The 24,017-nt window shown below is 36.8% G+C and overlaps 2 protein-coding genes across 7 annotated transcripts; both read left to right on the top strand.

Annotated features, from left to right (window-relative positions):
- The first annotated feature begins 702 nt into the window (after positions 1-702).
- Positions 703-7,040, top strand: LOC105054152 (cell division control protein 2 homolog A). Of its 6 annotated transcripts, none has more exons than XM_073245719.1 (10): positions 802-938; positions 1,067-1,146; positions 1,260-1,317; positions 1,406-1,590; positions 3,341-3,461; positions 4,385-4,558; positions 4,982-5,145; positions 5,251-5,338; positions 5,588-5,641; positions 6,640-7,040. In XM_073245719.1, exons 3-10 carry the CDS (start codon positions 1,309-1,311, stop codon positions 6,727-6,729), a joined length of 885 nt encoding a protein of 294 aa, XP_073101820.1. In that variant the 5' UTR covers positions 802-938; positions 1,067-1,146; positions 1,260-1,308; the 3' UTR covers positions 6,730-7,040. The 6 variants fall into 6 exon arrangements, with proteins under 6 accessions (XP_010933899.1, XP_073101821.1, XP_010933901.1 ...); XM_010935598.4 differs by having other exon boundaries at positions 1,067-1,174; XM_010935597.4 differs by lacking the exon at positions 1,067-1,146 and having other exon boundaries at positions 703-938.
- Positions 7,041-9,054: 2,014 nt separating this feature from the next.
- On the top strand, positions 9,055-23,631 carry LOC105054153 (ABC transporter B family member 28). Its single transcript, XM_010935600.4, is given in 18 exon segments — positions 9,055-9,565; positions 11,424-11,611; positions 12,195-12,218; positions 13,539-13,640; positions 13,964-14,054; positions 16,066-16,166; positions 16,354-16,404; positions 17,554-17,665; positions 17,668-17,681; positions 18,020-18,082; positions 18,198-18,477; positions 21,941-22,089; positions 22,181-22,270; positions 22,457-22,591; positions 22,683-22,739; positions 22,807-22,863; positions 22,965-23,239; positions 23,351-23,631. Coding segments are annotated over 17 exon segments (2,166 nt in total). The 5' UTR covers positions 9,055-9,150; the 3' UTR covers positions 23,202-23,239; positions 23,351-23,631.
- Positions 23,632-24,017: the final 386 nt, after the last annotated feature.

Genomic DNA, 24,017 nt, shown 5'->3' with positions numbered 1-24,017 from the left:
GTTGCCTCTCTGCTGTTTGCCATCATCAGGGAATCCAATCACTGTCGGTGAGATTTTTTCTCCTTTTAGCCGTAGGCCGAGGCCTAGCGGTGGCATGCTATAGATAGAATCATTGTCAGTATTAATCGAACTAATCATAATTAACAGCAATAGAAAGGATCTCATGATACCCGTGATTACTCTGACAAACCTATATTGGCCTAACAAAATGATTTAACTGGGGGTCTTCAAAAGTCGTGAACACCTGATAAATCTCGTATCAAATGCTAACACCCCTCTTGCGTTCCTCGCCACGTGTCAAGACCAAGTGAGAAGCCCTTCTTCTCCTTTCGATCAAAATCGGCGTAAAAGGCGGCTGGGAAGCTAATTTGTAACTATCGCCGGTCCTTTATGAAGGGAGAGAAAGGGTACTTCACTTGACAGCGACGAGACTACTCATCAGCGTAAAAGGAGAGGACATAGGGTAAAGAGACGGGGAGGCCTCGGTATTGCATGCACCGGGTGCAATCGGACCGCGGAAATCCCACGGTGGATAACACGCGACGCGACCCCTTGTATTTCAACGATTCCCGATTGCGCGCTCTCCGTCGTACATATGCTCCGGATATGCTCTGGTTCACTTACACCTGGTGCATGCAATAATTTCTCGACGGGGAGGAAGAGGGGCGTAGCAGGGTGTGTTTCTATATATATATATATATATAGTATATTTCTCGCGCGGCCCCTCGTCAGATTTCAACACGCTCTTATCTCTCCCACGGCCCAAAAGAAAAAAAAAAGAAAAAAGGAAAAACGCGATTCATTCCTTCAACTTCTCCCCTTATTATTGCTTAATCTCGCTCCCCTCTCCTGCTGTCTCGTCGGTTTCCACGGCCGGCTTCGTTCGATTCCGGCAGCTCCTTCGCTGTCTTGGGGATCCGATCCTCCGTCGTAGCTGGGTACTGAGCTCTCCACACCTCTTTTCCGATTTTTTTTTTTTTGTTTCTGATTTTTCTTCGATTAGAATACTTGTAGAAAGTGACCCGCTTGATTACATGATTGAAGTAGATTTGATCGGATTCTCTAGGGTTTTGATTCGAATGCTTTGGCTGCGCCGATGGGAACTGGTTTCTGGTTAAATGCCATCTATTTCGGTGATCTTGATCTGTATATATATTTTGAATAAGTGCAGCATGTGTGCTCTCGAATTGGTTCTTCAGGTTGGATTTTGTTTGTTCTTTGGTCGCATTCTTCATTTCTTCTTCTTCATGAAATTATAGGTTTTGGATTTCTTGTGTTCGTGAGCCGATTGAGTTTGGTTGGGATTGAATGGACCAGGTTAGCAGTGATGTGCTTTCTTCCTTCTACAGCTCTTCTCCTACTAGAATGTGATGTTTTCAGTGATAATGAGGAATTTTGGTCTCAGTACGAGAAGGTGGAGAAGATTGGGGAAGGGACCTACGGAGTGGTGTACAAGGCTCGAGACCGTCTCACCAATGAGACGATAGCTCTGAAAAAGATTCGCCTGGAGCAAGAAGACGAGGGAGTTCCCAGCACAGCCATAAGAGAGATCTCGCTCTTGAAGGAAATGCAGCACAACAACGTAGTCAGGTAGTACTCTGCCGCCATTTTGATTTGCACTTATGCATCTAATTTGATTTTGTTTCTCGTTGCCTTCGTTTGTGGAAATTTTATACTTCCATTATAAGAGAAATTATAGTGAAGAAAAAACCTTTTTTTTTTTGGTGAGATCTGCAGAGATGGATCAATATGCACATAGATAAATACATATTTCATGTCCTTTCTCATGTTTTTGAAATGATAAGTCTTGCTGATTATTCGAATGCATTGGATATCTAAAGGTTCAGAAACAGAGAGCTTTGATGATCTAGTTAAGAAGCACGTATATTGAATAAGAATTTCGAAAAATATGGAAAGGAAAATAGCCATCCAAATGAGTCATTTATTGTTAAAGGTAATAAGTTAAATTTTTGGCATTTGCCTTTGCAAGGCTTTGCAATTGGTGGGTTATGTATGCAATGACTTGTATCTCTCTGGATTTTTTAGCATTTGCTGGGGATCTGCTTGGTAAATACCAAAGTAATCCTAGGATGACACACAAAAGAAGGTAATCAAAGGATATTTGATACTTGAAGAGAGTTAAAGGTCCAAGGTCTTATTTCTTTATTTAGCAGATATGACAATCTGGATGTTGGATTCTTTGGCTTTAGTTAGAGAAAATTTGAGAATACCTTTGAATCAACATCGGAGCATATTTCTTTTCTTTGTTTTTTGTAATGGATGGTGGGCCATTACAAACTTTTCTGACACAGTAAGTTAGACAGGCAGAAAATAATTTGAAATATTTCTCTTTTGTCCTTAGCACTCTTGTGGTGTTAATATGTGCGTATATAGTTACCCTATGATGATAACGTACTTACATCTCTTACTAATGAAGCAAGTTGCCATTTTGTAACTATGCATGTGGTACTTCAGTATCATTAAATTTATCAGAAGGTCCAGAAAAAGGCATAATTGTGTCTCAAGTGTTCTCTTGGTTTATAATTTTGCAGACCTTATGATCAAGGATCTTGCAATAGCCTCTTTTTTGGATCATGTGATTTCTATGGGTGTAAAGCCCATTGTTAGTTGTATTTTTAATGAGTTGGAACTTTATCTAAACTTTTTAGCTTGTTGATACAGCTTGATAGGTATAGCCTTTGTTTATGAATCTTAAGTTAAAATTGCCAATTTAGGTTATAGAGCATACATGTTTCTGAGAGAAGTTTTTTTGCCCATCTCCTAAAGTGAAATGTTACTCTGATGTAAATTATTTTCCATCGAAGGAAGAGATGTCTGTGCTATTTTTGTAAAGAACTGGCTTCCTTGATAGGAAAATGTCCTTAGAGATACCATAGATCTGCAGGAAAGTTCCCTAAGCTCAATAGGAGGATTTTAGTGATCTGTTGTTGTCTCACATATTCATATGCTAACATAATTATGAGTCTTTTTTTAAATAAAAAACATGGCTCCATGTAGGCCTGGCCAGAAGCCATGTGTGATGTGTTTATCAAATTTAATGGATTTGATAAAATCCTCTGAAGACAAGTAGAAATATGAAATAACCCTTGAATGAATACAAAATGATGCAGAAAAGATGCTTTGTTTGTATTTGTGTTGCCTGCTCTTGCAACCTATAAGCTACAGGAAATCTTTGGGTGTTATGTTTCAAATGCTTCAGTTCATCTGAATCCTGGGTATCATTTCAAAGTCTGAATATTCAAGCTTCATAATATGGTTTTGTGTTTTGCATTCTTATTTCACATATTTAGTTATACGTCAAATGATTCCTGTAAAGCAGGTTGCAAGATGTAGTTCACAGTGAGAAACGGATTTACTTAGTTTTTGAGTATCTGGACTTGGACCTGAAGAAACACATGGATTCCTGTCCAGAGTTTGCTAAAGATCCTCGTCTAGTTAAAGTGAGATCCTTTTCCTCTTATAAATATACATCTTTCGTTGACCTTTTTTTCAAACATCATTGTGTGACTGTTTAGTGGTTATCTAATGGTTTTGTACACTTTCTTGAAATCTTCTCCTGTCTAGTGATGTATCAGAATGAGTTTTGTACAAATATTTATTTCTGTTTTTCCAAGAGCTCTCCCAGCAGGGATTGCATGACTAATATGAGTCAGCATTTGTAGTTGTATTGTTTCTTTAACATTGTGAAAGATTTTATGCTTCTTCATTAAGTTTGAGGTAGCAAGGTAGAAGATTTAATCTTGCTGTATATTTGATCACCTTGTGGCTTCATCAGGTTTCTGGAATGTGTCAGAATTTAACAATGTCTTTTGTCCTAGGTATAGAATTTCTCACCAAATTAGTTCTCTTGATAAAATTGTAATTGGATATTATTTAGTCAATAATGGCTTATCAGTTATGTGCTTTACATTATTGTGAATCTATGTTGAATTCATGAGACATTTTGGCTCTATTTTCGCCTAGAAAATTCACAGCTAACAATCATCTTGGACTCAGCATTTGATTTGGTGGGTTGCACGTAATCCATCATAAACATTAACATACAACAGATCTTTGAAGGTTTCTAAGCATAAGAGTGGATTAATGTTGTTGTCAGTGGCAATGTATCTATGTTCATGAAATAAATAGAACCTGATAGAGATTAATAATGCATCGTACACTCAGCCACAGACATATATTTTAGTTTATCTCTTGCTCTCTCTTTTGCAGACATCTCTTCAGAATTCAGATATGCTGTGAATTACATATTGCTGTTCTCATTTGGCCCTTTGCAGGATAATAATGATAAAGAGTGCATTTTGGACTAGCAGTAGAACATATCTTGGCCATTTTATCTCTTTCATTTTGCTATTGTCTTTTGCAGAAATATCTCCATCAGATACTCTGTGGCATTGCCTACTGTCATTCTCATAGGGTTCTTCACCGGGATCTGAAACCACAGAATTTGTTGATAGATCGCCGTACAAATGCTTTGAAGCTTGCAGACTTTGGGCTAGCAAGGGCTTTTGGCATTCCTGTCCGGACATTTACTCATGAGGTGTCTCTATCCATTGCTAATATTTTTGCCATTTTCTATAGTTTGGACTTATTGTTAATTAGTTCAGATAGGTGAATAACGTATGCTTGGTTTCTAGCACAAATGAGTGAATCTCGAAAATCTCTTTTCTGAGAAGTATTTGATTACATCAGAGTTAATATATATTGGTAGCACTGCAGGAGAAGCCTTTTACATGTATTCATGTATTTTGCCTTTCCTGTTGTAGATTCTTATTTTTTTATAGGTGCATTTAGGAGTGGCCTTTTTCTCCTTAGAAATGTATTTGTGCACTTGCATGCACACACATATATATTATATATAGGACTTTTGGGTCATATTTCTTGGAGATTTCTAGTATTCTGGACTTCTTATAGTTTTTCTGGTATAAGATTCTTACTCATCTTCTTTGAGAGCTCTTTTCAGGTAGTGACACTCTGGTACAGAGCACCAGAAATCCTACTTGGATCCCGGCATTACTCCACACCTGTTGATGTGTGGTCGGTCGGCTGTATTTTTGCTGAAATGGTGAATCAGAAGCCATTATTCCCAGGAGATTCTGAGATTGATGAATTGTTTAAAATATTCAGGTATTCTTTTAGTAAATTCATGCTTAAATTTGCACTTTCTATGTACCCTTGACCCAATACCTAACAGACTAATTTTGTTATTTTTGTTGTATTATATTTTTTAAGAGTACTTGGTACCCCAAATGAAGAAACTTGGCCAGGGGTCACTTCCCTGCCTGACTTCAAGTCTGCTTTCCCCAAGTGGCCTCCTAAGGTATGAAAGAATGGTGTCTTTGCTTTCCTATGTTGACTATTGTTTCGTCTTCTGATGAGCATTATGAAATCATGAAAGATACATGTTTAGTTTCTAGAAACCATACCTACATGTTTGCTTTACCTTGTGGTGACCTTGGGGCCTGGGCCATCTTGTACTATGGTCAAATACCATAACATCAGTAATTTCCATAATTGATCGGACTAATGTTCTAAATTTTTACCTGAATCTGCTTTACATGCTTTGCAGGATCTGGCAACAGTGGCCCCAAATCTTGAACCTGCTGGAATTGATCTTCTCTCTGTAAGTCATGTTTTTTATAAATTTTATGGTAATATTTCAAGATACCTTAACTGAAATATAAATGCAAGTTGTTTTCATCATTTGATCGTTGCCTGCTTTAAATAAAGCTCAGTCTATCAGATGCCAAAAATAGGATTACATCGGAGAATTCATGGCATCTGAAATGAGGTCGTCTACTTCAATATTGAAAGATGATAGCTTTCAATGGTACCAATTGCTCAAGATTTTTGAAGAGTGCACCATTATATTCACTGTAGTATAAAACTCCCAACTGGATTCCGATGGTCTCCGAACCATTTGAGGGCATGTCTGTAAATATCTTCCTTTTGGTAAATGCACTCTAGCTCAGCTTAGATATCTCTTCTTTCTTTACTTAAGAGAGAAACAAATTTAGCAACCAAAAGCAGGAGTTCCTAAGTCATCTAGCATACATTTGATAAGCCTCTAATTTTGAGATCACAGCTATCCTTCTTACCCTCACATGCACAGTACATGCTAGGAGCACAAATCTTATGGGTTGGAGAACTTTTTGACCATCTCTTCTACATACCTCTTCTATATTATGCAGAACAAACTCAGATTCGATGTCCAGTTGGATGTCTGTCATACACCATTTTAAAGACACTAATGTAAATTTATCTCTTGAGCAAACTTTCTGACTTTTATTGTGCTTTCTCTTCTCTTTTTATTTGAGACAATCTGTGTATGAACTAAAGTGCAGGTGTAATTATGTTCTTAAAAAAAAAAAAAAGAATTCCTTAATTTCGTGATCACAATCATTTATTTTTGCTCCTTGTATGGGCATTGCTGGACCTACATGTTAGGTTGGTGATCTATCTGACTGTACCACTTTGGGACTCCTGCTGTTGAACTTCAGAATGGGATGTCTGGGTCATATGCACTTCTCTTTATTTAAAGAAATACCTTGTTAATAATGGGCAATATGCTATATGAAAATGTTGTGTTGCTAATTATTTGATTGATATACATGTTGTCAGAAAATGCTTCGCCTGGAACCAAGTAAAAGGATCACAGCTCGGAAAGCTCTGGAGCATGAGTACTTCAAGGATCTTGGATTGGTACCATGATTTGCTCTTCTCCACTGTACATTATATCAGCAAGTATGTCGGATGTTTTGCGGCTTTAGCCTTGTGTTTCTGTGAGGTTGGTTTGTGATTCCTTTGTTTTCATTGCTTTCTCCTGCCTCCGGGACTCTACGGAGAATTTATGCTTGGGTGCTTGGGATTTCCCTACTCAGATAGCATGAAAGCATCTCCTCTTTTCTTCATGTATCTGAGGATATGCCGAGTGTCATTTGCTATGTGGATTTCTTGCTTTCATGCTGAAATTACGATAAAACACATTTGAAAGATCAAGGCACTTGAAAACTTTCTATCCATTTCCTAGTGCTGCCAAACAAGAAAACTATATATCTCCACTCTAGTGATGAACGTGGTAGTCATATCAGTTGTTGATCAAGTTGCGGGATACCTGAAGTTATTTGGATTATTGACTGAGTTGCAGGAAAACTGAGTTTACTTGTTCAGCTTTCTTTCAAAGCATCGGCCTTTGGGCTTATTAAGGAAGACTCTCAGCTTGCTTCATCCCAAGTATTGTTAATGCTGGGTGTTTTATGCAATTAAACTCACAAATAACCTAAAATGAGGAAATTGAAATCTTGTACTCTTGAGTAAAATTACTCAAATTCATTTTTTTTTTTTTTGTTATTATCATGTTTTTTTTCTTAATTCTGAGACCTTCCCTTTTAATAATTAAACACATAATATCAATGTTCGAAAACCCCAAAGGTTAAAATTTAGTGGGAAAAAAGTGATGATTTTATAACTGTAGATCTCCAAATGCAGCCTAAACCAGAAATGAAATTAAAACATTATAGTGTCATTGAAATTGTTTATTTTGGACCATAAGTTTTAAAACGATCGCTCTTTATGATCTGTGCAGTAGCCAGCTTTGGGGAGCTTCTGATTCGAGTCTCGGGAGTGTTTCCACAAGCATCGGACCCTTACCATCATAACGTGCAAATACTTGAAATCGTTTTATAATCAAGGAATTTGCAGTTTTTTCACTGTAAGCGGTAGCTCTGGTTTTTTCCTGGCTAGTTCTGTCAAGTCAGGACCTTCTCTAATTCTGAATCACGTCGGAGGGCTACCTCTCGCCTTCGTTGGGTTGAACATAGAGAACTTACAAGCGTATCAGGCCCTAATGAGATGATGTCGATTGGAAGGTCTCACTTTTTTTTTTTTTCCTCCCGGTATTTATACTTCTGCTATTAGAAAGTTGGGTTCTGCTGCTGCAACATTGTGGGCGAGTTTTACCGCCCTAACAATTGCTGCTATCCCTGTCATCTTGGTGGGTCTCTTTTAATCTTCCACCACTGCCTTCGTACAAGTATATCGCTGAGCAACTCCTTTGTCTGAATCGATTTACAATTTGCATTAAGCAAAAAATGGATGACAGGATTGTGACCACTGCCAAACCCTGGGATGGAGTAGGTTATGAATGCTCAAGGCAGAGCGACAAGTTGCAGCCTAACACAGCAAGACTCAAATACTTAATTTTAGAACAGATTAAAAAAATTGCTGGAAAATCTATAAGTTCATGGATTGAAAGATCCACTTGAATGCTTATTTTTGAGTCACGAATCACGTTCTCCCATCCATATAAAGTGGCATGTCTTTGTTATCTTGTTTATAAGATTCTAACATGATAATCACAAAAAAAGCATGCTTCTTTATAGGATAAACTATTAGGGGTGTTTAGAAAGCAAATTTACAACTTAATTGCTTTCATTCCATGAGGATGTAACATTTGATTCCCCAAGAACATCTCGAGAGGCCCTATCAACCAAACCCTATTTTTTTTCCATACTAGTAATTCTTAACCTTCTACTAAATTCTCATGCATACTAAACTCTCATGCTGGTGATACTGAAGGCCTTGCCTGTTCCAGTACTCCAGAACTAGGAACCATCCATGTTTGTCACAATACGTTAAAGGATTCAACCTGAACTAGCGACATCGATTTATGCTGCTCTTACAACAAGCTGCCAAGTCCAAGTTCTCCATTTTCCATGGCCAATGGAGATCCTTGTTCCTCGTTTGCATCTCTCATCTCAAAGCTGCTGTTTATTTACCTACCCTTCTTTTGCAAGTTAGACCGTGATAATTGGACAGGGCTGGGTCGAGTCCGTGGAAAGGCTTGTCAGGTTAGGTTAGGTCAGGCCGACCTGAGGAAGAAATTTTTCCAAATGGACCAGAGCTTGCCATTTATCCTGCCCGATCGGGTTGACTTCAGGGCAGGTCTCATTTCACGGGACCCACACCGGTACGAACGTAGGGCTCCCATATACCCCGGCGGGGATAATATTAGACCGTTGTCATCGAAGAGTTCAACCCGGCTCCCCAACCCCACCACGCCCCCGAACCCCTCGGAAAGTAGAGCACGGAAGCGAGGGACGTCTCGTGTGGGTTCCTCCAAGCTCCAGTCCCATGGCCACTTCCACCGTTCTCCCTCTCCCGTATTCTATCTCTTTCCCTCTTCCTTCCTCTCGATTCCGAAAGCTGAGGCCCTCCGCCTTCTCTTCCTCCCACTGCTTCGCTCGCCAAACCCCGCCCCTCATCCTCCCTCTTTCTCGGAGGCTTCTCCGTCCGTACCTCCTCGGAGGGCGGCGGCGCGGCGGCGGTGCTCGGGCTGCCTACGTCTCTGCCCCGGCCTCCGATCCCGACGCCATCGACAGGGGCGCGAGCCCCGAGGCGTCCGCTCCCCAGGTGTCCTCCCCGGCCGCCGCCATTAGTTGGGGCGGCATCTGGTCTCTCCTCTTGCGTCACAAGCTAAGGATGGCTATTTCGCTGGCTTCTCTCGTTGGGTGCACTTGCTGCACCCTCTCGATGCCCCTCTTTTCTGGTAAGGAGTGTATCTTTTCTTTCGAGAAATTCTTGTGATGCTAGTTTTCTTGCTCATGGCATCAAACAGGAAATATCTATTAGGCTTTGACCCAAACATCGGAATATTGTTTTTATGGATCAGGTGCGATTACATCGTCGAGTCATTTGTATCCATTTAAAAGCCGCATCTACAGATGCTTTTTTTCATGATTTCTCTTATTTAAGTTAGATCTGCTGCCTCTTTCAATCTTTCATGTTTGCCCTTACAATTCTTGTGCTTAGATTCTTTAGAAAGCCCGAGACATGCATGTAACCACGGCATTATACAGTAAGCTACAATACAATCGCTCTATTGAAGCACATGGTATTATATGTAAGCATCCATTGTTTCTTTCCATATTTCCAGATGTGTTTTGTTCAATATATTATGATATGTTACTGGCATGGTGATTTTGATAACTGAAATTTTTCATCATTCGGTCTATATCACCATTTCTGTCTATCATAAACTAAGTATTCTTTGTTACCTTCGTACTTCTTCGATGCTTGATGCTGCAAACTTCTATTTTAAGCCATGTGTTGCTAGAGAAAATCCATTAACACACTATAGCAACTACATATTTATAATGTTCTCCATATCTACATTGATTTGTGCTTTTATTGGATTTTGTACCTGAATTATAGATTTTCAATTAAATTTGGTGCTTTGGGTTATATTCATCCACCCTTAGTATGGTGACATCCTCCTAGAACAAGTCGTTTTAACCTAAATAATTTTGGGTTTTTGTTTTGATGTGTCTCTAGTCCCTGATGGAATATTGGATCACCTGAAACATCTGTTCCTCTGGTTTCAGCATTAAATCCTAAGTTCATCATCCTAGTATCTCAATGAATGCTTCATGTATTTACTATGACTGCCATTATTTGTTGCCATATCCTCATTAATTCTTTGAACAATCTCTGGAATCAGTAATAGCCAGAAGTGCCAAAATTCAAACCAATCGTCCTTTGGTTTAAATTTTCTCCCAGGCTCCTAGATACAGTCCATACCCCCACTTATAGTAGCTGAGAGCAAGTGCTTTGGGTAGTTTGACCTCTTTCCTCACTTTCACCAGCATCATGTCAACATGGTGACTCATATTGCTTCATTTAAATGCTGACAATTTGTATAAACTGACCTTGTTCAAATCAAGTCTGGTTGGATAAATCGGTTCTGAAGTTACTCCATGCAAGTTTCCATTAACATTCAAAAAATTAGATCCATTCTCTGAGCCTCTGTCAAGATTTTTGAGGAGCTTGAGTTTGTTCTCATTCATAATTTATGCAAATACATTTCACTTGTCCTACAAGCAACTTTCCGTCATACTTTCTATGAAGTCTATTTTCCATAAACTTCATTTCAAAAATGACTAATATTGCATATTTGCTTAATCCATGGTGCTTTTGCTCCATTCTTTCATTGCCATAAAAACAAGGATCTTGTATTAATTTTTGGATTCTTAACAAGAGTTCCCAAATGATCATATGAATATCTAAAATATATCTAGGCATGAAATAGATTTCCATGATAGCAGGTCCCTGTCCCTTCGCTTTTATACTCCATTTGTCTGCAATAATTTGAATGCTTGTAAGAATTGTAAGAATTGTATTATTGTAGGAAATTTAAAATTTTCTTTACAATAATTCTTGTTTATCATGTTCACAGTTTTTTAAAAGAGGGTTAATCTTGGTCGCTGAACATTTTCAACTGAACAACTCTTATATTTTTCTTTTTTTAGAAAGATGAATTTGAATGCTTGTAATTGTTTACTATGTTGTTGGCATTATTATTAAGATTATATAATTATTAATCTGTCACATACTGCAAATTGCAACAGGGAAATTTTTCGAGATACTCATAGGAAGAGGTTCTGAACCATTGTGGAAGCTTCTTTCCAAAATTGCTGTATTGTATACCCTGGAGCCAATTTTAACTATTGTATTTGTTATCAACATGACTATTATGTGGGAGAAGGTGATGGCAAGCCTCAGAGGCCAGATTTTTAGGAGGATATTGATTCAAAAGGTGCAATTTCCTTTAACTAATCCTATTGTATTATAATTGCAACCAGCTAATAACTTTCATCAGTTCTTTCTAACAAGCTGGAGTGAGTGTTCAAGAAAGTTCAAGGAATAGAAATGGCATAGTGAGAGAACATATGATAATTCGATGATGAAGATGTAGCTTAGTTGGAGATGGTATATGAAACTCAAGCACTTTGACTTTTTCAATGGATTTTAAGGAGTTCAGAAGCTTCAAGACAGTTTCAGAATCATTTGAATTTGATTATGAAGGAGTTTACTATTCTATAACTGTCAAATTTTATGGATTTAGTTGACAATAGGAAAGTTTCAAGGATAATAATGCTATACATAAGGGAAAAGTTATTTTTGGTTAAGGTATTCTTTTGGGAAAAAAGAATCAAAGTGATCAAAAGTTAGATGGTGCGGATGAGGTCAAACAATGTTATGCTATGGTATTCACTGCCTTGTTAATTCTATATACTTCATACCTCTGATTACTCTTGGTTTCTATTCCTTATTTATGTTTTTCTGTGAATTAATTATTAATTTTTTCTTAAGATGACTGCCATTTTTTGTTTTTGCAGGTGGAATTTTTTGACCGCTATAAGGTAATTTCATTGTTTTCGATTTTCTTATTTTTTGTTTTTCTTGCAGAATTGCATGGTAATTCTTATAGTAAACTAAGCTTTATACAAGTGAAAATATGGCTTGTATATGCTTCACCATACTTAGTAGTAATTCTCTGAAGTATACAACATGAAAGATTCTTCATTATTTAAAATCAAATTGTGCAGAGATAATCAATGCCTCATTAGCTGCTTTCATAGATGAACCAGGTTCATTATGGTATAATCAACTTGCTTTATTATATCCATGGAAATTTCATTTTCTGTACCCGATGTTTTGGCTGATGTTATCTCCCTTGCCTTCCATATCCTTCCTTCACAGTTTCAACTTGCACTTGCTCAAGTCTTTCTACTTAGTTAACATGTAAAAATTGTGATGAACATGCCAGCATGCCTTATTCTAAACAATGGGATTCTGATATATGAGTCAAAACCAGTATGGGTTTGGCGAACTCTTAAGTCTTAACATAAGGCATACAAGTCAAGTACAAATTCAAAGTTACGAGGCTCGCTGCATATTAGTAGTCTAGCAATTGTTATATTATTCTAACATGCCAATAGCAATCTCTATGTAACTGTACAATATGTTGTCTTTCTTGACATCTCTCTCAAATTACTAGTAATATCTAATGACATGTGGGAAACTCAGTTATAATATCTGCAAGTGCTGAATTTTTGGAAAATTTGGATATATGACATGTTACAACTTTTATTATACCCCTGTATGAAAGTGTGTCATGAGTAACATTTTTGTATATAAGCATATCCATTTTTCTAGTTAATTGTCTGCACCACATGACTAGATATGACCAATACCTTAAACATGTTCAGTTTGAAACTTACAATATTTATTGATCAATAAGTATTGAAACTTTATTAAAATATTTATTCATAAAGATTTCCTCAAGTTGTTCACTAGGCTAGCAGTATTATGCAAAAATTGGTAGAGGAATTACACACATTGTGAAGTTTTCATGAAGTTTTGGATTCTTGGCAACTTTTATAGAACTATTGTTAAGAACAAGGTTTCTGCTACCTTGCTGATGGTCGGTATGGTCTGGTTTTTGGTACTGACACTTGATGTAGGGCAGCATAAGATTATTTTTTGTTGTGGTTCTGTTGGTGCACATGATATTATATTTTTTGTCCATGGGTATTTTATGTTGGGGAAAGCACAACTTTTTATTTGGTATGGTTTACCAAAATTGCTGATCTAATGTCTGGTATTGCATCTCCTATAATATCTTCAATTGCCAGCAAGATGAGTGCTTACACTACATACATGCTCTTAATATTGAACAGGTTGGTGAATTGACTGGTTTGTTGACATCTGACTTGGGTTCTCTAAAAGATGTTGTCAGTGAAAATATATCAAGAGATCGTGGACTGAGGGCACTTTCTGAGGCAAGCTACTTTACACTATTGACAATGTGAGCTTGGTATTGCCAACAATTTGACCAGTACAGGTTTCTTACTTATGATTCTCTTAGTCTGAGATTCATGACACTCGACCATCTGGCTTTCTTTTCTATAATTAACTTGTATATGTTGTTAAATAGTTCTTTAACATCTTGTTATATTAGCTTCGGCACCATAGAAGCTCCTCTTTATTTTTGCTTTCCCTTTTTATTGTAGATGCTGGTTTTGTCTTGTATTCTGTTTTGCTGACTTTTTTGACCTTTCAAATTTGAGGATGAACTGTTGCTAGAATTCTCCATATCTTGCAGGTTATTGGTACGATATGCTTACTTTTTTCACTATCAACACAACTTGCTCCTGTGCTGGGGCTGCTGATGGTGTCCGTATCTGTTTTAGTAGGTAAAAGGTCTGCATGTTATTCTGCATCAATATTTACTGTTAGTAGATATTCTATAATCTTTCATGTGAACATGGACTACTGTTGCTCTCATTATTAATGTCCAAATCTGGTATTAGTTTCCATGATCTAGTTAGTAGTAGTTTCTTATATGAATGTAACATACAGTGTGTCATGCAACTTCATGATGGACTCGGTTTTATCTACTTTCACTGCATGCCTTGTTTTCTTGTTAGTTTTTGGCATTATAGCTTCGTTGAATGAATATGTGAAGTGTCAAGAGAGCACAAATTGTGTGAGTAGAGATTTTATTATTATATTCTAATAATGGCATTAGATTATATTTTAATAGTATTAGATTATTAATATTATTAACTATGATTAAATAAATAAAATTATATTTTAATATTCAAGTATTAATTATGTAATATTAGTTGTTATTAGTAAGTAATGTTTTATCAATATTCTTATTATTTATTGTTAAAAATGTGACCATAGTCGAGATTGAGGAAAAAGTGGGGTGAAATGAGACACCCCGTTTCTTTGAATCTCTCCAATTTAACTGACTACGGGACCTAGGTGACCTAAAGTCATTTTACTTGTCTTCTAGTTATTTTGTATGAAAGTTACTTCAGGGACAAAAATGACTTTCATCTTTCACTTTTGCAGGCACATGCCTGAAATTGGACCAAAGTCACTTTTAGGAAAATGACTTTCACTGATTTCAGTCCAACCAAACAGACACTTAGGCTTAATAGGGTTGATGCAGATAACACAATATCTGGAAAATCTAGATTGTTTATGTTAAATAGGTTAATTTAATTGATGCATGGTAGTTAAGTTGATAGAGTATTAAACAATTGATTAATGTGGCTTGGACATTTACAACTATCATGTATGAAGTTTTGCCTGAAATGCTAAACTTAAACTGGAAGTTTCCATGTTTACTTGAACCAATTGAATTGATTAATTTCTGCCAAAACAAAAGTTTGGGAACAAATTATTGTATAGATAAACTATCTATGCCCTTTTTTCTCTTTTTTAATTATCATGAAGCATTTTCTCTAAATTTAGCCTAGATTTTGCGAGTTTTTAGATGATTTGGAAGCATTGCACCGTTAAATCACAAAGACATGTAAATTAATTGTCCGTTTATGTACTTGACATCTAAAACCCAAATGTCATGGACATGTAGACTATCATGTTTCAAATTGGAATAAACAGCACAATTATATACTACAACGTAACTATGATTAATTAACATTATATTCAAAAAAATTGATTGTTTGAATGCTGAACCCTGAATTGATATGTAATATACCTCAAAATGATGTGCTTCTTATTTTTTAAAGCATCAATTTTCCTTTCATATATATATTTTTTTGAATTTTCAGTGATATTTTTTGTTGATAATTTGCAACTGAAATTTCAGAAACTATAGCTCAAAACATTTAAACTCATCTGGTTTTCCCAAAATTAAACAGAAATTGAAAATGTGTCCTTACATATTGCTTCTTGGATTATTGCCAAATGGCGACTGGTCAAAAGAAAAAAGGGTTGACCTGAGATAAAGGATTGAAATTGTGATATTGTGTCTACGTTGATGTTTCCCTTAATGGATAAGTGGGGACTAGAAGGATCCATATAGCCAACTCCTAATAGTTGGAATAATAATGCTTATTGGTTTTGTCCTAGTACATCTCTCAAAACAATTTTGAACTTGTGACTAACATTTAACTTCTGATTGGTTTTTTTTCTTGGTAGTTTGATTTAGGACAAACTGATGGACCCATAATAATTAAGAGAGGGTCTAGTTATAAGTAATAATTCCCTCATCGCTCACATTAGCCTCTCTCATAACCTCTTCAAAACTCTAGATGGTATTATTTTAATGGACATAGAACATTTTTCATATTTCACCATTTGTATCAATATGCACCATAGTTATAACATGAACCAAAAATATATTATTTGTTTCAGCCTTTTAGTTTACAAATTATTCTACATGTTCAGCTATATTCAAGCGGTCAACTGTTCCTATCTTTAAATCTCATGGAATGTCCCAAGCGAGCATATCAGACTGTGCAACTGAAACATTTTCTGCCATTCGGACTGTAAGTCTCAAGATTCTTTAGACTGTTCTTTACTTTATCATTTTTGGTTTTATAATAATCTATCCAATTTGTTAGATATTTTTCTCTTAAATAAATGCTTTAATTGCTTATTCGATTAACCAATTTATTGGTGACATATCCAGCAGGTCTATTTGCTGAAAACTTAATGTTCTTTTTTCTCTTATAGGTTAGGTCATTTGGTGGTGAAAAGAGACAAATGTCTGTATTTGGTAATTTGGTAAGTTTTCTCAGGTTGATACATTTTCAGTAAATAGTAGATACCTAAACCATTGAACCACTAGAAGTGCTGGAATTGGAGAAATTCTTTATAGAAATGTCAAAATTTTCTTTTTCTAAATAGGGAGTGACTAGGCAGAAAACTAATCGTAGTTCTTTACCAAAAAAAAAAAAAAAGAAGCATGAATATCCCCTCTCTGTCTGGCTGTACTTTATATGAAGGAAGGGGTTGAACTCCAATAAATGGAGAAGAGCATTACTTTTATGAAAGAAAATTGCTACATTGCCAGGAAAAAAATATGGTTATGCTGTTATATACAACTCAAGAATTTTCGAACTTCTAAACATGGAATTGACTTGGCCAACATAATTTCTACTAGTACTTATTGCCCAAAGTGCAACAACTAAATGCTTTGGAACAAAAATTTTGTTGGTGCAAGATTGAGAGTAGCAGGAAATTCTAACCATTGTGAAGCTTGCCAGCAATTTGGAAAAACATTTTATTGCTTAATGGGATTTCTTTGGGTTTTTCATTGATTCATAATGAACATATTAGTGGTTTATTGGTAAGCAAACTTCGATAAGTCAAGAATATTTCTTCGGGTCCCCCCCGACTTGAGGATGATTATTCTCTATAGGACAGATTTATTAAGAAATTAAAAGAGCTATATTTGGATTCTTTGATCAAACAAAGATCTGATATGTACAAACTTGGAATTTGGAGGTGTGATCAAAATTCAATATTTAGCCTTTTTGTCCCAATGTATAACCTGTTGATGTAGGTGGGCTCCACCTAATGATTTTTGGGGAAAAAAAAATAATACAAGGCTTGTTGGTTATAGTCTTTGGTAATACAAAAAAACTGCAATTTTGCCACCAAATAAGTGTTGCCTTAGTTTTAGTATCAACATTGTGCTGATACTGATATCTTGTCAGTGTTAAAATCAAGGCTTCTAGATATGCATGCCATACATTTTCTTGTACATATAGATATACATGCACATAATAACACACTTGCACGCATGCAAACCCATATATGTTGATATGTATGCAAATAACTCATATACGCAGGGTAAATGCTGCTTCTTTATTTAGAGTGGATTAATCCTTCTTGTTGTACGGAGCTTATATGGCTTTTAACCTTTGATAGGTACTTGCTTACCAGCGTAGTGGCATAAAACTTGGAACATTGAAGGCTGCAAATGAATCCTTGACTAGAGTGGTAGTCTACATTTCTCTGATGACACTTTATTGTTTTGGAGGAGCAAAGTGAAAGCGGTGAGGACCTCCATGTCCTGATAATTTTCCTTGATGATTTTACCCCCATACACATGCCTTTATGAGCAGCAAACCTTCTGATCTGCGACCACCTTCAGAAATAACACTTTTCAATATTCACAAAACGCATGTAATTCTTGTGCCTTACTAATTTTTGGCTAGATATCAGATGATAGTTACTCTTAACCGTGCTGACAATTTACTTGTGATGGCTATGCAACCTGCCTTGTCTCTTTTTCTTGACGTGCAATTTTACTGCTTTGAACCCATCAGTAAATGGTTTTGTGGTTCTAATATCATTCTCTACAAGCATGACTGTAACATGTGTTCCATTGCAGGGTGAACTGTCTGTTGGAACCATGACTTCATTCATTGGTTACACCTTCACATTAACCTTTGCTGTGAGTACCTTTTGTTGTGCTTTTTGAACATGCATATGTCGCTATACATCCAATTTCGAGTCCTCTTTTTAGGATAGCCTATCTCTGCTCTATTACAAAATGACAAGCATTACAGGTTCAAGGGGGTGTGAATACCCTTGGTGATCTTCGTGGGACCTTTGCTGCTGTAGAACGGATTAATTCTATTCTGTCTGCAACAGAAATTGATGAGTCACTTGCTTATGGTTTAGATAAAGAAATCCAATCAAAAGAACTGGAAGACGTTAATCTTGGATCACTTTATGGTGATGGTTATTCTGCGAAAAATCAAGCTCTAAATATGCATTACATGTCAGCACTGAGATCAGCTAGTGATGGGTGTAGTCTAGCTTGGTTTGGTGACATTTGCCTTGAAGGTACATTAGATTGTTTATATCTTGAAACATCTGATTCTCTTTTTTAAGAGTATGTGTGTGTATTGACTCTTGATATAGCGGGTGAACCTTGGCACAATGGTAAGGTTGCTCCATGATGACCCAGAGATCTGGTGTTCAAAACATGGAAATAACCTCTTCGCATGCAGAGGTAAGGCTGTATACATTTGACCCTCCCCAACCCAATGACATGAGACTTGTGCCCCAGGCCACCCTTTTTATTTTGACTCTTGATATAAAGGTTTGTTAGGGTAGTTTTGAGTTTCTTTTCGTTTCTTTTCTTTATGCTAGCTGATTGGATATTGTAGTAAAAGCTTTGGAATTGTGATCATGTTTTTCAGGTTTACAAGTTTAGTAAATTTGTATTTCTTTATCATGTCTAAATTTTTAGGTATGAGAAAATTTGTTTTTCTTTATCATGTCTAAATTTTAGATATGTTATAGAAATATGCAATTGATATAAGATATCAAGTGTTAGTGACACATTTTTTGACACAGTCTAAACCAATATGTCTGACAGTCCACTTCATAACTGAAGGGAGTCAATGTACATATTGGTGCCTGCTAGTATTATAAGATATTTAACACTAATTCGATATTAATTTCATCTCTGGCGTCTAAATTATGAGATGTTGAACTCAAAATCTAAAAAAAAAATTATGATGTATAAGCTTTCGATTCGGATGGACTGGAAAAATGAATGATACATACCTTAAACTTCGAATTAGACCCTTTGAATCCTTGAAGAGCCTAGCTGATCACTCATCGACAGCACTCTCTCCAATGAAAACGTGGAGAGGCCATGACAGGACAGGAGAATATATTCCAAGGACATGAGTTAAGTCTTCGTGCCTAATCATGCACATAGCATGCTGGTGGGTGGAGGAAAGCGGTGTTCCTTTCTACCATGGAGGATGGATGTTGGAGGAGAGGCAGTCCACCTCTACCAGCCAAGAAGAAGGAAGAAGGTTGATCTCTAGAACTTTTTGCCTTTTGGAGACTGAGGCTCAATATATCTTCTTCTTTTTTTTTTTCCTTTTAATAAGGGCAAAATTTATGTGGTAAACCCCATTTGCACTTTTAAGTTAATGTGCTCTCAATGAGGATTGCCATGGTGGGACCTATATGCTAAGAAATAAATAAATAAATCATGATGCTCCACCCATCATAAAGAAATCGCATCGGGCGGTGAGCACAAATAATAATATAATCTGTTCTATCCATGTCATCATCCATCTACCTTTTAGAATCCTTAAATCAAATGAACAATAATGAGCAATTCTTATTACTACTTATAAGTCAACTTGCATGAGGAAAACAAATTTTAAAAACATGAAAACTAGGTCTAATCAATCTATAAATTTAATTGATATTGGTATGTATCATCTCCTATTACCTATTATTATGATTGGTTGTACCCAAGGTTTTAAATCTAGTGGGACAAAGATATCCTGGTTTCTCAATGGAATAGGATGCCCTGCTGTTCCATTCCGTCCCAACAACAGTTCCCGGCATACATGACGGTGGATATCCTCCATCTTTCTCTCTTTCTTCTTTTTTTTCTTTCTTTTATTTTTTGCTTTTTTCTTTCTTCCTTCTTTTCCTTCTTTTTCTCTACCTTCATTTCTTTCCTTTTCTTTTTCTTTCTTTTTCTTTCTTCTCTCTTTTTTTCTTGTTTTCATTTTTCCCTTTTCTTCATCTTTCCTTTTATTTTTTCTTTTCTTCATCTTTCCTTCTTTTCCTTCTTTCCTCTTTCTTCTCTCCTTATATGGATGGGTTTTGGAGTCGCGAACTCGTCCCCATCCCATTTTCTTACAGGAATAGGATGGGACGGTCGAGATGCCCCCATCCCATCGGGATATAAAATCTTGATTGTACCACCTCGAACCATCCGATTTGGGACATATGGAACTAAACCAATGGGGAATTTGGATGGTTAAAAAGACCCCTTTACTTGGAGCACTTTTCCACTCGCTCATGTGGTGCCCTCCCACCCCTTAAACTAGGATTTGGGTTAGGGCTTCCCTTGGTCCTCCCTCCTTCTCCCACCCCCAACCCCCCGCCCTCTTCTCTCTCTCTCTCTACCCCTCCTAGGGTTAGGGTTTAACTCAGCTCTCCTCCTTCCTCTCTCTCTCTCTCTCTCTTCTTTCCTCCCTCTCTCTATTTTCAGTATGCCCCGGAATAGCACTGTACAAATCCATAGTGTATTAAATTGGTTGCTAGCTGGTATGACCTCTAGTACTGGTTCGGCGAACTTGGGCTATTAGTGTAATACACTACTCAGTGTACTGCAATACAGGCTGACACATGGTTGGACTGCATGTTTATGTTTTAGAATATTGCAAAGTTGCTTGTTATATTGTGAAGTTGATGATTCCCCATAAGCTCGGCCAAACTATCTTGAACTTCTTGGTTTTGTTGCTGGTTGTTCAAATACTTCATTTTTTCAAAAAATTTTTGTTATAAGGAAATCAAACTGGCCTAGGATTACTAAGAGAAAATTTCTCAGCACATGTTAGCATGCCTTGTTCTAGAGTTTGGTGTATCTTCCCATATTTGTCTGCACCAATGCTCAGCAATTTTATGCTATAAAAACTAGTCTAGGATTGTTAAAAGAGAAAATCTCTTAGCATATGCGAGCATCCTTATTCTAGAGTCTGTTTGATGCTCAGCAAATTTATGCAATATCATTTTAGCTCCTGAACATCATGAGCATCAGAACAGATACTCTAATTGCTGCATGTACACTGAATAGCTGGTAAACACAGTAAAAATTATATTAAAACTTGAAAGGGAGAGAAGCTGTACTTTTTACAAATTTCCAGACTTTATTTTTGACTATCTACTCCAAAAACTTGTGTCAAGTATGGACGCTTGTGCTGACATGAAGTGATTATGACAATCCCATTTTAGAAGGCTAATGTGGTGTATTGCTTCTAGGATTTCAGTGGTGTCAAAATTTACAAGTGCTAAAAATATGGCTTGTCCGGATTACACTGATTTACATGTGTTTTGCTTGATGATGGTGACTGATGCTTTTGTGTTGAAATAACTTCAAACACTCTACTTTGGGTTAATAGTTAACAGGTCCTAATAAAGCTGCAGTTTATTACTTTTTAGAATTTTAACTCTACCAGGATTACTGTGACTTAAAATAAATGAGATCAACTAACAGCTTGACTTTGCATGATTTTATCATACTATATTTAGTTCATACATGCAACAGCAGTCCTGCATTATTTTTTACTATAAGCGAGATGGTGCATTTTCTTTCCAAGTTTTAATATCTTGTACAGCTATGTTCAATTTGATTATTTTTCTAAATTATGCTGAGCACTGGTCTGATGTCAACATCTAATCCTCAACGGCTTTGTTTGGTTATCAAGTAGATACATACATGGTCTACTTTAAACTTTTCAGCTTACATTTTCTTTATTATTGACAGATGTGTACTTCTCTTATCCTTTAAGGTCTGACGTGGACGTCTTAAATGGTCTCAGCCTGAAACTTGAATGTGGAAAAATAACTGCATTAGTAGGACCTAGTGGTTCAGGAAAAAGTACGGTAGTACAACTTCTTGCCCGCTTCTATGAGGTAAATGTCATTTCACTAAAAATAATCCTTTATCTTTGTGTCAAATGCAAAAATGCAGGGAGAATTGAGATGAGTTATTCTGTCTTTGCAGCCAACTAGAGGTTGCATAACTATAGCAGGGGAAGATATTCGAACATTTGATAAAAGAGAATGGGCCAAGGTTGTGTCCTTAGTGAATCAGGTATCTCTTGGATGCCCTAGGATTCAGTGCAGTACATTTTTTGTGCTTATTATCTGACTTAGTGCTTATTGTTCTGGTTGTGAGATCCAATAAGTCTCTTCTTTATTCTATTTAGTTCTTTTTAATGCTCCACCATTCCTTTATTTCATGACTTATTTTAAATAAGTTGATTAATTTCTGTTGCAGGACCCAGTCCTCTTCTCAGTATCTGTGGGAGAAAATATTGCATATGGACTACCAGATGAGGATGTCTCCAAAGATGACATAATAAAGGCAGCCAAAGCTGCCAATGCTCATGAATTCATAATCTCTCTTCCTCAGGTTGGTAGCTTCTGGATTCATGTATTTTGGAATCTTCAGCACCACATTCGTCCATCTTTATATGTATTACAAAACTATTTATTTTATTTAGGGCTATGACACACTAGTTGGTGAACGGGGAAGCCTCCTAAGTGGTGGACAGAGACAGGTAATAATGTCAAGCTATGTGACATGGAACACAGTCAATTATCACAACTAATTGTTTCACTTTGCAGAGAATTGCTATCGCACGAGCCCTTCTTAAGAATGCTCCGGTTCTAATACTCGATGAGGTAAGTCCTTCTCCAATGGTAAACCAATCACTTATGGCTGCTAGATCTATCATCAGGACCCAGTGTTCTGCCTCAGTTATTCTTGATGTATTCTGGTGCAGGCCACCAGTGCTCTAGATGCAACTAGCGAACGCCTGGTGCAAGAGGCTCTTGATCATTTGATGAAGGGAAGGACCTCATTGGTGATTGCCCATAGATTAAGCACTGTCCAAAATGCGCATCAAATTGCTCTTTGTTCAGCTGGGAGGATCACAGAGTTGGGCACGCACTTTGAGTTGGTGGCTAAGAAAGGTCAATATGCCTCACTTGTTGGGACTCAGAGGCTTGCATTCGAATAAGGATTCAAGTATTTCATTATTGCAGGAAATGTAAATAGGTATGATGTTTGAATTGGATATTTGTAAATTCTCTTATGGCTTCTCAGTTATATGGAGTTTCATCATTCATATGATTAACCTCTATCCTTTTTGCCAAACACCAAATGCAGGTCTAAAGGAGTTGTATGACTCCAATGATGGAAAATGCTGGATAACCTACATTTCTTGTCCAATATTGACCTCCAAATGCCATTGTTTCTGTCAGCTAACTCAAGAGGGTTTTGTAGATTTGACCACAGGCCCAAAGTAACAAACATATGCAAAATGGGGTGCAGGCCTAAAGTTTGCCATCATGTTGGCTGGATTGCTTAATCTGATGCATGACGAGATTGAGATACAAAATTCTTTGCTTTTTTTTTATATTATTTTTAACTTTTTGTTCCTTTTTGAATGGTACATTTTTTCTGTATCTGTCTATGGAGACTGTATCCGATAGATAATCATGAAACAAATCATACATCTCAGTGGAGTTCGCCCAGGTCCTTACATGGAGCCTTAATCCCTGAGCCCCATGCGGTCCAAAAGAAAAGGCAATATATGAAGTTTTGCCATATTAAAATAATTGATTGCTGCATCTGCTATAGAGCATCACCTTCCTCGTGATGGAGTTAAGAAATGAGACAGAACAAGATCATTCTTACGCCTGGATTCTGCAATTATCAGGTTAGCATGCGTGAAATTAACTGTTTATTTGCATGGTGATGATGGTCATGTTTGGCCTAAACTAGTCTTGAAAACATCTAAATCAATGGGCATAGCTCGTTGTAATGATTATGC

This window comes from Elaeis guineensis, chromosome 11, assembly GCF_000442705.2.
Source record: "Elaeis guineensis isolate ETL-2024a chromosome 11, EG11, whole genome shotgun sequence".
Taxonomy (NCBI): domain Eukaryota; kingdom Viridiplantae; phylum Streptophyta; class Magnoliopsida; order Arecales; family Arecaceae; genus Elaeis; species Elaeis guineensis.
Note: the sequence above shows the minus strand (reverse complement) of the source record. Positions and strands in the feature narration are given on the sequence as shown.

Coding starts and splice junctions, on each gene's coding strand:
- LOC105054152 (XM_029267231.2), top strand. CDS start 1,328: ATGTGCTTTCTTCCTTCTACAGCTCTTCTCCTACTAGAATGTGATGTT. Junction 1,591..3,340: donor CAGCACAACAACGTAGTCAG/GTAGTACTCTGC, acceptor CCTGTAAAGCAG/GTTGCAAGATGTAGTTCACA. Junction 5,339..5,587: donor TCCCCAAGTGGCCTCCTAAG/GTATGAAAGAAT, acceptor CATGCTTTGCAG/GATCTGGCAACAGTGGCCCC.